Source organism: Oncorhynchus mykiss, chromosome 6 (assembly GCF_057628025.1).
Source record: "Oncorhynchus mykiss isolate SJ-2025 chromosome 6, ASM5762802v1, whole genome shotgun sequence".
In the NCBI taxonomy this organism is placed as follows: domain Eukaryota; kingdom Metazoa; phylum Chordata; class Actinopteri; order Salmoniformes; family Salmonidae; genus Oncorhynchus; species Oncorhynchus mykiss.
In genome coordinates this window covers 75453697-75467779 of record NC_143027.1, presented here as the reverse complement: position 1 = coordinate 75467779, position 14083 = coordinate 75453697, and the positions used below count along the sequence as shown (strand labels likewise).

At 50.6% G+C, this 14083-nt stretch overlaps 1 protein-coding gene across 21 annotated transcripts in view; it reads right to left on the bottom strand.

The window, feature by feature from the left end:
- The window catches only part of LOC110526596 (adenylate cyclase type 2), an 84260-nt gene that overhangs the window by 7324 nt on the left and 62853 nt on the right, over positions 1 to 14083 (bottom strand). For 11 of the 21 annotated variants that reach the window (XR_016496876.1, XR_016496880.1, XR_016496877.1 and 8 more), the window contains 9 exons: positions 7381 to 7458; positions 7005 to 7074; positions 5035 to 5132; positions 4796 to 4880; positions 4104 to 4241; positions 2327 to 2431; positions 1854 to 2038; positions 1476 to 1590; positions 1184 to 1342 (listed from right to left, as the gene is read on the bottom strand). Coding sequence is in view for 15 of the 21 variants with exons in the window: in XM_090238870.1 (XP_090094996.1) it covers positions 1184 to 1342; positions 1476 to 1590; positions 1854 to 2038; positions 2327 to 2431; positions 4104 to 4241; positions 4796 to 4880; positions 5035 to 5132; positions 7005 to 7074; positions 7381 to 7458 (1033 nt within the window). In the remaining 6 variants the exon portion in view is untranslated. Of the gene's footprint in view, positions 1 to 1141; positions 1343 to 1475; positions 1591 to 1853; positions 2039 to 2326; positions 2432 to 4103; positions 4242 to 4795; positions 4881 to 5034; positions 5133 to 7004; positions 7075 to 7380; positions 7459 to 13294; positions 13355 to 14083 lie in introns of all 21 variants that reach the window. The other 10 variants (XR_016496875.1, XR_016496878.1, XM_021607694.3 and 7 more) reach the window with 3 other exon arrangements.

The following is a 14083-nucleotide window of genomic DNA, read 5'->3' as shown; positions in this document are numbered from 1 at the left end:
GCTAAGCTGATGAACACTCATCTTTAACTGAAGCAGCTTCAGTAGACTACTTCTCAGGCTGTAACCTACATGTCAAACACAAATAGCTGTTCTGTTGTGTTTGTGCTTCCAGAAAAACATGTCAAGAGTAAATAGTTCAACCAGATTTATAGAAAGGCTGAATTATTTTCTCCGTCACTGACTTAAAGACCTTAGTCAAAGTGTGTCAGAGTGTCCATGGTGATTTAGAGGTGACACGCTGGTCATAACACTGTGCCTGAGCTGTGGAGGGCCGGAGTGAGGGAGACATCATAGAGGAGGGGATGTCCATAGCCTTCAGCGGTAAATGTAGGCCAAGCTCTGAATTTCTGCAAGTTTGTCATATCTTATGAAGTAAGACAAAAATATATTACAGAGTATTGTCAAACTTGTTCAGAATAAATATTGTTCATTTCTTTTAACTTTTCTTAAGTGACTATGCTTATCAGTGGTTTTTCTAGTGTGTTTATGTCTGTATCATGTGGACTATTTGAGAGTGGCTGAGAGTAGGGGTAGCAGGAGTTGAGGACATTGATGTGGACTATTTGAGAGTGACAGAGTAGGGGCAGTAGGAGTTAAGGATGTTGAATGTGGACTATTTGAGAGTGACTGAGTAGGGGCAGTAGGAGTTGAGGACGTTGAATGTGGACTATTTGAGAGTGGCTGTGAGTAGGGGCAGTAGGAGTTGAGGACGTTGAATGTGGACTATTTGAGAGTGGCTGTGAGTAGGGGCAGTAGGAGTTGAGGATGTTGCTGTAAGAATGCAGTGGCTCTGTCTCTACCATGCTGACACAAAGATGACATCACAAATCACAATTCCGATGAAGGGGCTGATTCATGGAGCTGTGGGTTGGTAGGTGGGGTGAGACAGGCACTGATATACGGTACAATGATCCATAGAAGTGGGACCGTCCTTACCCTGGGGGTTCCATCCCTTAGCCACACTACTGGAAATCATAATAAACCATTTACGGGTAAATCCAAACAATTCCACGACTAAGTGTTTCCCACTAAGCTTTAGTGAGTGCAGGTCAGTGGAGATGGGACCCCAGTGCAGATAGGAGGAGGAGGGGAGGATGAGTTGGACTCAGTCGACTACCAGTCATCCATCCTGGACTCCTACCTTGTACTTCTCAGTAAGTAAAGTGTTTGTGAGGAATCCCACCTCGTTCTTTTTATTCTCCCCAACAAACAGCGCAGCGACATGGGCCGGCAGCACGTTCTCCAGGAGCAGGCGGTTCAGGTTCTCCCTGGTCTCGATCTCATCCTGCTCCGTACGGTTCTTGTTCTTCAGAAGGAAGTCCTGGCGGAAGCATGACTCATTCTACGGGACAGAAGTGATGTGGTCATTTAGTAGTAAAAGGAAAGAGGTAGTGGAAGAGGGGGGTAGGGGAAGAGAGGGGTCAAGACAATGAGAGGAGAACAGAGGCCAACAAAGAAGAGGAACATGTCCTGACCTGTAATGAGATGATGAGCATGGTGACCAGGAACAAGGTGATGTATATGCAGCTCATCACCTTAGGGTGTTTGACCAGCCCCAATGCTCTCAGGATGGTCCCAGAGTCCTCAGTTCTGGAACACATAGCTCAGGGGTTAGAGGTAATCTAAAGCTCAGCATAAACCAGGTAGGATATAGTACCAGGTGTTTGATGCACATTACAGAACAGTGTTGGGGTCAATTCAGTAAGTGGATTGAAATTCAATTAATTAATTGAAACAACCTTCATAGAAAACAAATCAGAAATGACTTAATAATATATAAATGTTCCTGAATCACTTCTTGAATTGAAAACTGAATCTACCCCAGGCCTGGTACACAACACATGATATAGTACCTGTTTTCATTGAGTTGGTTGTAAAGCATTTGTCCATAGCAGCTGAAGAGACCAGCCTTGGCGCTGAGGATGATGATGTAGTAGGCTGTGGAGGCCAGGGTGAGGAAGACCACTTTAAGCTCAAAGCTCACCCTCAGGAACACTCCACAAGCTATGAGAGCCAGGATACAGCTGAACACAGAGTACTGAGAGAAAGATGGGGAGAGAGAGACCGAGAGAGAGAGCGAGCGAGAGAGAGATAATGGAGTGAGGAGACCATGAAAGCCATCAATGGAAAGTGCCAGTTCTTCATTTCAATGTTTATTATTTGTAATTGATTATATTTATTTGAAATGGCAGAGTATATATTTGCAAACAATAAAAACACCGAAATGGAAAGTATAATTTCATAAGTGTGTGTTGCAAGCGTGCCATGCTCTATCAACTGAGCTACAGAAGACCTGTTAGTGAGGGATATTGTAGGCATCACTCACCGGCAGGTAGAACAGGCTGCCTGGATGCTGCTCACTGGAGTTGTCAGATGGAATCAGATCAGGGTTACCATTGATATCACACAGTGACTTTGTCTGGATGAAGCACTAGAGGGAACAAGAAGATTTCATTGACAGTCAACCGCTAAGTGGGTCTGACTCCGAAAACAAAAAGGCTGTGAAGCATGTGTTATTGGCATGTCTGTTGGTGACTTGATGTTCTTCTTACAATAAGAAGCTAATGTTCTTGTTGCTATAAAAAGTTGATGTAATTGCATGTACACATTAGGGCATTCTGTTCTATGTTTAATCAGTGAGATAGTGAGTTGTTTTTATTTTTTATTTTATTTCACCAGGTAGGCTAGTTGAGAACAAGTTCTCATTTGCAACTGCAACCTGGCCAAGATAAAGCAAAGTATTGTGACACAGACAACAACAGAGTTACACATGGAGTAAACAATAAACAAGCCAATAACACAATAAACAAATCAATGACACAGTAGAAAAAAGAAAGTCTATATACAGTGTGTGCAAAAGGCGTGAGGAGGTAGACAATAAATAGGCCATAGGAGCGAATAATTACAATTTAGCAGATTAACACTGGAGTGATAAATGAGCAGATGATGATGTGCAAGTAGAGATACTGGTGAGCAAAAGAGCAGAAAAGTAAATAGAATAAAAACAGTATGGGGATGAGGTAGATAGTCCTTCTGTAAATAGCCCACCCAATCTATGTACAGCTGCAGCGATCGGTTAGCTGCTCAAATAGCTGATGTTTAAAGTTGGTGAGGGAAATGAAAGTCTCTAACTTCAGCGATTTTGCAATTCGTTTCAGTCACTGGCAGCAGAGAATTGGAAGGAAAGGCGGCCAAATGAGGTGTTGGCTTTGGGGATGATCAGTGAGATAAACCTGCTGGAACGTGTGCTACGGGTGGGTGTTGTTATCGTGACCAGTAAACTGAGATAAGGCGGAGCTTTACCTAGCATAGACTTATAGATGACCTGGAGCCAGTGGGTCTGGCGACGAATATGTAGCGAGGGCCAGCCGACTAGAGCATACAGGTCGCAGTGGTGGGTGGTATAAGGTGATTTGGTAACAAAACGGATGGCACTGTGATAGCCTGCATCCAGTTTGTTGAGTAGAGTGTTGGAAGCTATTTTGTAGATGACGTCGCCGAAGTCAAGGATCGGTAGGATAGTCAGTTTTACTAGGGTAAGTTTGGCAGCGTGAGTTAAGGAGGCCTTGTTGCGAAATAGAAAGCCGATTCTAGATTAGATTTTTGATTGGAGATGTTTAATATGAGTCTGGAAGGAGAGTTTACAGTCTAGCCAGACATCTAGGTATTTATAGTTGTCCACATATTCTAGGTCGAAACCGTCCAGGGTGGTGATGCTAGTCGGGCGGGCGGGTGAGGGCAGCGAACAGTTGAAAAGCATGCATTTGGTTTTACTAGCGTTTAAGAGCAGTTGGAGGCCACGGAAGGAGGGTTGTATGGCATTGAAGCTCGTTTGGAGGTTAGTTAGCACAGTGTCCAAGGAAGGGCCAGAAGTATACAGAATGGTATTGTCTGCGTAGAGGTGGATCAGGGAATCACCCGCAGCAAGAGCGACATCCTTGATATATACAGAGAAAATAGTCGGCCCGAGAATTGAACCCTGTGGTACCCCCATAGAGACTGCCAGAGGTCCGGACAACATAACCTCCGACTTGACACACTGAACTCTGTCTGCAAAGTAGTTGGTGAACCAGGCGAGGCAGTCATTGGTTGCGTTAACTTACCAGGTTGAAGACTGCTAGGATGATGATGACCGCAGTGGTGATAGTGACCAGAGGGAGGCGCACACACGGCCTCTTGACCACTGCCTCGGACACAGCAGGCAGCCACTGGCAGGACGACAACTTCTCCGGAAACAAGCGCTGAGCGGTGGGAGGAGTGAGGCATCCAGCCATGGGAGAGGAGGAGTGGATAGGAGGGGGAGAGGGGAAGGGATGAGTGTGTATATGGGGGGTGAAATGCATGGAAGAGACAATGTGTGACTTACTTTTAAGCCTTGAGACAATTGAGATATGGATTGTGTATGTGTGTCATTCCGAGGGTGAACGGTCAAGACAAATGATTTAAGTGCCTTTGAATGGGGTATGATAGTAGGAAGGTGTTCCTAATGTTTTGTACACTCAGTGTATCTCTGACTACTGAATGTAATAACTACACTGCCTGTCTGTCTGCACCATGGCATTGAGATGGTATGCACCAGCTGTCAATGGCCACATAACGTCAACGTACAACTTCACAGGAAAAGACCCGGGGATAGATGGAATTGCTTATGCATCCTAGCCAGAAAGCGTGTTTCCACTGTCACAGTAAGAAACACACAGTACACACACAGTACCCCACCCCCACACAGTCAACTAAGCCTTGCCCTGTCCAGAAATAGGGCTTGTTGTGACCTAAGCCTAAAACTCCCACTGACCTGCAGGTGACCTGCGAAACAGATGCCCAGGGTCAACAGGAGGACACAGGCCAGCACTCCAAACGACATTCCCAACATTTTGGAACTGAGGGATGAAAAAGGAAAGATCCAACACTGAATCCCAAAAGTTTAAATAATGGTTGTCATGCCATTATTGTTTCCATGGTTTAAGAGGAACAACTATTATTACTACCGGTTGAGAAATATGTTTCTTATAGCCACAAGGGAAAATCACTCACTCTTTTGTCACAAACATCTGAACCACAAAGATGCAGAAGAAGATGAAGGTGGCACAGCCGATGTAGTGCTTGAACATGGGCAGATCAATGGCTCGGTACTGGGGAGGAAAGAAGAAGTCATGTTTGAACCTCTCACAAATACTAAAGTACACAGTTTTTACAGTATGTATAGTGCATTTGGAAAGTATTCAGACCCCTTGACTTTTCCCACTTTTTGTTACGTTACAGCCTTATTCTAAAATGTATTTTAAAAAAGCATTTCCTTATCAATCGACACACAATACCCCATAATGACAAAGCAAAAACAGGTTTTTAGAAATGTTTGCAAGTTTATTAAAAACAAAATAAAAATATGGCATTTACATAAGTATTCAGACCCTTTACTCAGTACTTTGTTGAAGCACCATTGGCAGCGATTACAGATTTCAGTCTTCTTGGGTATGACGCTAAAAGCTTGGCACACCTGTATTGTGGGAGTTTCTCCCAATCTTCTCTGCAGATCCTCTCAAGCACTGTCAGGTCTCTCCAGAGATGTTTGATCGGGTTCAAGTCCATGCTCTGGCTGGGCCACTCAAGGGCATTCAGAGACTTGTCCCGAAGCCACTCCTACATTGTTTTGGCTGGGTGCTTAGGGTTGTTCATCTTTCCCTTGATCCTGACTAGTCTCACAGTCCTTGCAGCTGAAAAATATCCATACAGCATGATGCTGCCACCACCATGCTTCACCATAGGGATGGTGCCAGGTTTCCTCCAGACGAGACGCTTGGTATTCGGGTCAAAGAGTTCAATCTTGGTTTCATCAGACCAGAGAATCTTGTTTCTCATGGTCTGTGAGTCCTTTAGGCAAACTCCAAGCGGGCTATCATGTGCCTTTTATTGAGGAGTGGCTTCCGTCTAGCCACTCTACCATAAAGGCCTATTTGGTAGAGTTCTGCAGAGATGGTTGTCCTTGTGGAAGGTTCTCCCATCTCCACAGAGGAACTCTGGAGCTCTGTCAGAGGGACCAAGGCCCTTCTCCCCCGATTGCTCAGTTTGGCCGGGCGGCCAGCTCTAGGAAGAGTCTTGGTAGTTACGAACTTCTTCCATTTAAGAATGATAGAGGCCACTGTGTTCTTGGGGACCCTCAATGCGGCAAACATTTTTGATACCCTTCCCCAGATCTGTGCCTTTACACAATCCTGTCTCGGAGCTCCTAGGACAATTCCTTTAACCTCATGGCTTGGTTTTTGCTCTGACATGCACTGTCAACTGTGGGATCAATTGAATTTACCACAGGTGGATTCCAATCATTTGTAGAAACATCTCAAGGATGATCAAAGGAAACAGGATGCACCTAAGCTCCATTTGAAGTCTCATAGAAAAAGGTCTGAATACTTATGTAAAAAAGGTATCTGTTTTTATTTTTAATACATACAATACGCTAAAATTTCTAAAAACCTGTTTTTGCTTTGTCATTATGGAGTATTGTTTGTAGATTGATGAGGGGAAAAAATGATTTAATCGATTTAAAATAAGGCTGTAACGTAACAAAATGTGGAAACAAGGAAAGGGGTCTGAATACTTTCTGAAAGCACTAAGAACAGGTGCGGTCTGTGTAGGCTAATCAGAGATATTAAGAGATTGAACCAAAGAAATAGATTCCGATATAACATTTAGCATGTTGTAAGGGTTAGGAACTAAAATGTAATGTATGAATATTTTTCTTTATACTGTATCTTACATAAAGGCTCTTGACATTGCCATTGTACATGTTGTATATTAGGACAGAAAGGTTCCTTTCCAGTGTATGAAGACCATAGAGTCTGTCAATTGATAGTTGCATGTAGTTATTCCAGAGGCAACTGATATGTCTTTATATTGTATCTATAAGGTTCTAGAGATTTTCATTGTGGAGATGTACCTACTACAGTGTATACTAGGACAGCAATGCTCCTCTCAACAGTGTCTAGACAGCTCTGAGACAGACTCACCTGTTTCTCCAGCTCTTTCTTAGGGAACCACACAGCCAGACTGCTAATCTCCTCAGACTTCACCCACTGCCTGGAGGTCACATGGGGAGAGAGTGTGAGGAAAAGTGTGTGAAAGAGTGAGTGGGTGTGTGTGAGTGAGTGCAAGCTCTCTATTTTTACAACTCAATATCTAAAATACATTTTCTGATAACTTTGACTCATCTTTGTCAATATTATTCCCAATGGGCTATATAAGACTTTTCTCAAGGGATATGTTGGTGGCTAGGAAGATTAGATAACATTAGACCCTTAATCCTGAGTTTAGATTTAAACTTGTAGTCCTACCTAGTGACTATTCTCTGAATGTCTTGAATATTTAGTGACTATAGAGACTCACTTGCTGCTGAGCTCATCGATGGTGGTGGTCATCTCATTGTGCAGCTCCTCATCAAACTTGCTCTTCTGGGACTTGTTCCTGTAAAACACTCAGACAATAAGGAAGAGGTAGACTAGCAGACACACAGAGGCCAACAGACAGACGCAAACAGACCAACACGCAGTCAGACAGACCGACCGACACGCAGGCAGACAGACCGACCGACCGACACGCAGGCAGACAGACCGACCGACACGCAGGCAGACCGACACGCAGACCGACACGCAGGCAGACCGACACGCAGACCGACCTACACGCAGACCGACCGACACGCAGGCAGACAGACCGACCGACACGCAGGCAGACAGACTGACCGACCGACCGACCGACACGCAGGCAGACAGACCGACCGACACGCAGACCGACCGACACGCAGACCGACCGACACGCAGACCGACCGACACGCAGACCGACCGACACGCAGACCGACCGACACGCAGCAGACCGACCGACTGACATGCAGACCAACTGATACGCAGACCGACCGACCGCCACGCAGACCGGCCGACACGCAGACCGACAGACATGCAGACTGACCGACCGACAGGCAGACAGACAGACATACCGACCAACCGACACGCAGACCCGACAGACTGACCAACACGCAGACACAACCGACACGCAGACTGACCGACACGCAGACAGACAGACCGACACGCAGACAGACAGACCGACACGCAGACAGAACGACACGCAGACAGAACGACACGCAGACTGACCAACCGACACGCAGACCAACCGACACGCAGACAGACCGACTAACACACAGACCAACCGACACGCAGACCAACCGACACGCAGACAGACAGCCCGACCGACACACAGACAGACAAACCGACACGCAGACCGACCGACCGACAGACAGGCAAACCGACCGACACGCAGACCGACCGACCGACAGACAGACACGCAAACCGACCGACAGACACGCAAACCGACCGACAGACACGCAAACCGACCGACCGACACGCAGACCAACCGACCGACACGCAGACGGACCGACACGCAGACGGACCGACACGCAGACGGACCGACACGCAGACGGACCGAGACGCAGCAGACCGACCGACTGACATGCAGACCGACCGACTGATGCAGACAGAGAGAGACACAGACACGCAGACAGACAGTTCCTGTAAAACACTCAGACAATAAGGAAGAGGTAGACTAGCAGACACACAGAGGCCAACAGACAGACGCAAACAGACCGACACGCAGTCAGACAGACTGACCGACACGCAGGCAGACAGACCGACCGACCGACACGCAGGCAGACAGACAGACTGACCGACACGCAGGCAGACCGACCGACCGACACGCAGACCGACCGACACGCAGACCGACCGACACGCAGACCGACCGACACGCAGACCGACCGACACGCAGCAGACCGACCGACTGACATGCAGACCAACCGACTGATACGCAGACCGACCGACCGCCACGCAGACCGGCCGACACGCAGACCGACCGACACGCAGACCGACAGACACGCAGACTGACCGACCGACAGGCAGACAGACAAACAGACAGACCGACCAACCGACACGCAGACCCGACAGACTGACCAACACGCAGACACAACCGACACGCAGACTGACCGACACGCAGACAGACCGACACGCAGACAGACCGACACGCAGACTGACCAACCGACACGCAGACAGACCGACACGCAGACAGACAGCCCGACCGACACTCAGACAGACCGATCGACCGACACACAGACAGACAAACCGACACGCAGACCGACCGACACGCAGACCGACCGACAGACCGACACGCAGACCGACCGACACGCAGACCGACCGACACGCAGCAGACCGACCGACTGACATGCAGACCGACCGACTGATACGCAGACCGACCGACCGCCACGCAGACCGGCCGACACGCAGACCGACAGACACGCAGACTGACCGACCGACAGGCAGACAGACAAACAGACAGACCGACCAACCGACACGCAGACCCGACAGACTGACCAACACGCAGACACAACCGACACGCAGACAGACCGACACGCAGACAGACCGACACGCAGACTGACCAACCGACACGCAGACTGACCAACCGACACGCAGACAGACCGACACGCAGACAGACAGCCCGACCGACACTCAGACAGACCGATCGACCGACACACAGACAGACAAACCGACACGCAGACCGACCGACACGCAGACCGACCGACAGACCGACACGCAGACCGACCGACACGCAAACCGACCGACCGACACGCAGATGGACCGACATGCAGACGGACCGACACGCAGACGGACCGACACACAGACGGACCGACACGCAGACGGACCGACACGCAGACAGACAGAGACATGCAGACAGACCGACACGCAGACAGACCGACACGCAGACTGACCAACCGACACGCAGACCAACCGACACGCAGACAGACCGACCAACACACAGACCAACCGACACGCAGACAGCCCGACCGACACTCAGACAGACCGATCGACCGACACACACGCAGACGGACCGACACGCAGACGGACCGAGACGCAGCAGACCGACCGACTGACATGCAGACCGACCGACTGATGCAGACAGAGAGAGACACAGACACGCAGACAGACAGTTCCTGTAAAACACTCAGACAATAAGGAAGAGGTAGACTAGCAGACACACAGAGGCCAACAGACAGACGCAAACAGACCGACACGCAGTCAGACAGACTGACCGACACGCAGGCAGACAGACCGACCGACCGACACGCAGGCAGACAGACAGACTGACCGACACGCAGGCAGACCGACCGACCGACACGCAGACCGACCGACACGCAGACCGACCGACACGCAGACCGACCGACACGCAGACCGACCGACACGCAGCAGACCGACCGACTGACATGCAGACCAACCGACTGATACGCAGACCGACCGACCGCCACGCAGACCGGCCGACACGCAGACCGACCGACACGCAGACCGACAGACACGCAGACTGACCGACCGACAGGCAGACAGACAAACAGACAGACCGACCAACCGACACGCAGACCCGACAGACTGACCAACACGCAGACACAACCGACACGCAGACTGACCGACACGCAGACAGACCGACACGCAGACAGACCGACACGCAGACTGACCAACCGACACGCAGACAGACCGACACGCAGACAGACAGCCCGACCGACACTCAGACAGACCGATCGACCGACACACAGACAGACAAACCGACACGCAGACCGACCGACACGCAGACCGACCGACAGACCGACACGCAGACCGACCGACACGCAGACCGACCGACACGCAGCAGACCGACCGACTGACATGCAGACCGACCGACTGATACGCAGACCGACCGACCGCCACGCAGACCGGCCGACACGCAGACCGACAGACACGCAGACTGACCGACCGACAGGCAGACAGACAAACAGACAGACCGACCAACCGACACGCAGACCCGACAGACTGACCAACACGCAGACACAACCGACACGCAGACAGACCGACACGCAGACAGACCGACACGCAGACTGACCAACCGACACGCAGACTGACCAACCGACACGCAGACAGACCGACACGCAGACAGACAGCCCGACCGACACTCAGACAGACCGATCGACCGACACACAGACAGACAAACCGACACGCAGACCGACCGACACGCAGACCGACCGACAGACCGACACGCAGACCGACCGACACGCAAACCGACCGACCGACACGCAGATGGACCGACATGCAGACGGACCGACACGCAGACGGACCGACACACAGACGGACCGACACGCAGACGGACCGACACGCAGACAGACAGAGACATGCAGACAGACCGACACGCAGACAGACCGACACGCAGACTGACCAACCGACACGCAGACCAACCGACACGCAGACAGACCGACCAACACACAGACCAACCGACACGCAGACAGCCCGACCGACACTCAGACAGACCGATCGACCGACACACAGACAGACAAACCGACACGCAGACCGACCGACAGACACGCAAACGGACCGACACGCAGACGGACCGACACGCAGACAGACAGAGACACGCAGACAGACAGACACAGACACGCAGACAGACAGACAGGCTGACACACAGACAGACAGACACGCAGACGGACCGACCGACACGCAGACGGACCGACACGCAGACGGACCGACACGCAGACGGACCGACACGCAGACGGACCGACACGCAGACGGACCGACACGCAGACGGACAGAGACATGCAGGCAGACAGACAGACAGAGACACAGACACGCAGACAGACAGACAGACACACAGACACGCAGACAGACACACAGACACGCAGACAGACAGACAGACACAGACACGCAGACAGACAGACCGGCTGACACGCAGACGGACCGACACGCAGGAAATCATGGATTTCATGGAAATCATAAATCATGGATTAAATCATGTCAGCCGGTCTGTCTGTCGGTCCGTCTGCGTGTCGGTCGGTTGGTCTGTCTGCGTGTCGGTCGGTTGGTCTGTCTGCGTGTCGGTCGGTCTGTCTGCGTGTCGTGTCTGACCGACTGACAGACAGACACGCAGACAGACCGACCGACACACAGACAGACCGGCCGACACGCAGACCGACCGACACGCAGACCGACATGCAGACCGACACGCAAACCGACCGACCGACACGCAGACCGACACGCAGACCGCCCGACACGCAGACGGACCGACCGACACGCAGACGGACCGACCGACACGCAGACGGACCGACCGACACGCAGACGGACCGACCGACACGCAGACGGACCGACTCGCAGACGGACCGACACGCAGGCAGACCGACACGCAGACCGACACGCAGACCGACTGACAGACAGAGACGCAGACAGACAGACCGGCTGACATGCAGACAGACAGACCGGCTGACACGCAGACAGACAGACCGGCTGACACGCAGACAGACAGACCGGCTGACACGCAGACAGACAGACCGGCCAACCGACCGACACGCAGACAGACCGACCGACACGCAGACCGACCGACACGCAGACAGACAGACCGACCGACACGCAGACAGACAGACCGGCCAACCGACACGCAGACAGACCGGCCGACCGACACGCAGACAGACAGACCGACCGACTGACACGCAGACAGACCGACCGACACGCAGACAGACAGACCGACCGACACGCAGACAGACAGACCGACCAACACGCAGACAGACAGACCGACCGACACGCAGACAGACAGACCGACCGACACGCAGACAGACAGACCGACCGACTGACACGCAGACAGACTGACACGCAGACAGACTGACACGCAGACAGACAGATGGATGCTGGTAAACCAGCCAAGATCATGCAGGTTATTCAGTCCCAGTGTGCTGTGCAGGGAGGCAACTGGTTTAGGCCATTCTCAGCATTAGTGGAAACAGAGAGAAGGGGGGTGGGTGTGTGTCATTCATTCTATAATGTGTGTGTGTGCAGGATGTTGTGTGTTAGTTGAACTCTGGTGACTGAACAGGAGTCTCCCAGCAGTACCCCTGCTCTGTGCCCCCTGCCCCACCAGGAAGGAAACATACACACAGACACACAAAGACAGACACACACACACGGTATTTATAACAGCACATAACTCCAGTAGGAAAACAAAAAGACACTTTAAACACTTAGTAGAGAGTGGTTACTATGCCCTGCTTGCTTTGTAAAGCCGTGGGAATCCCTGTGATGCCCTGTTACACAGAAGAGGGAGTCTGCTCTAGGCAGTATGGGGGGGGGGGGGGGGGGGGGGATAGGGAGGAGTGTTAACCCAGAAGGGTTGGAGGTTAATGGTGCTGTGAAACATCAAGATTCTCCTCCTCCACTCAGAAGGGAGCAGTTGTGTTGTGAGCCATGCTGACTCCACTCACTTATAGGTGCTGAGCAGAGGGGCGGGCGAGGAGAAGGGCTCCTCTACAGACTCATCAAAGCTGTCAGGGACCAACAGTGAGAGATAGACACATTCAACATGGTGACATCGCTGTCGCTGTATGGGACTGTTATGTGTTGTATGTGAGGATTCATGTGTGCTAAAACAACAAATGTCTGTCTCCGTAGAATGGATCAAATATTAATAAAGCTTGTATTGTAACTGAATAAAGAAACTATTTTGTTTTTATTAAACATGACATGAAGAGGGACTGTTCCTGACCAAATGAAAGAACATAGGAAGGGCCACCGAACACATCAGAAGCAACACAGCCGGTTCCTGTTAAGTGTCCATTCACAGTATCGGTGTCCACTAGAACCACAGCTGAGACAAAAGGTCTTTCGGGGCTATTTTCTTATTTCCCTGTCCTGTCTACTGCACTCATGTGCTTCTGCTTTTGTCAGTAAGGAGGAAAAAGAGACAACTTCTAAGCCCTTTGCGACCAAACTTGATGACCTTATAAAAAGTAAATGTGTTTGTGTTTTTATATACAATACGTGTAACATTAAGTGGACTTACAAATCGCTTAACATTTATTGTACAGTGACTGATCTGTTGTTTGCATTTGGTCATTCAAAAAAAAAGAACTGGCTTCCTAAATACACCTCCACAACCATAAACACCCACTGTATCAACAGACTGATGCATAGCAGGAGTACCAATCCAGTAAGGAGAGTCTGACGTCACCACTCTGACATGATGCCAGTTCAGGGCTCTTGTTAACATATAA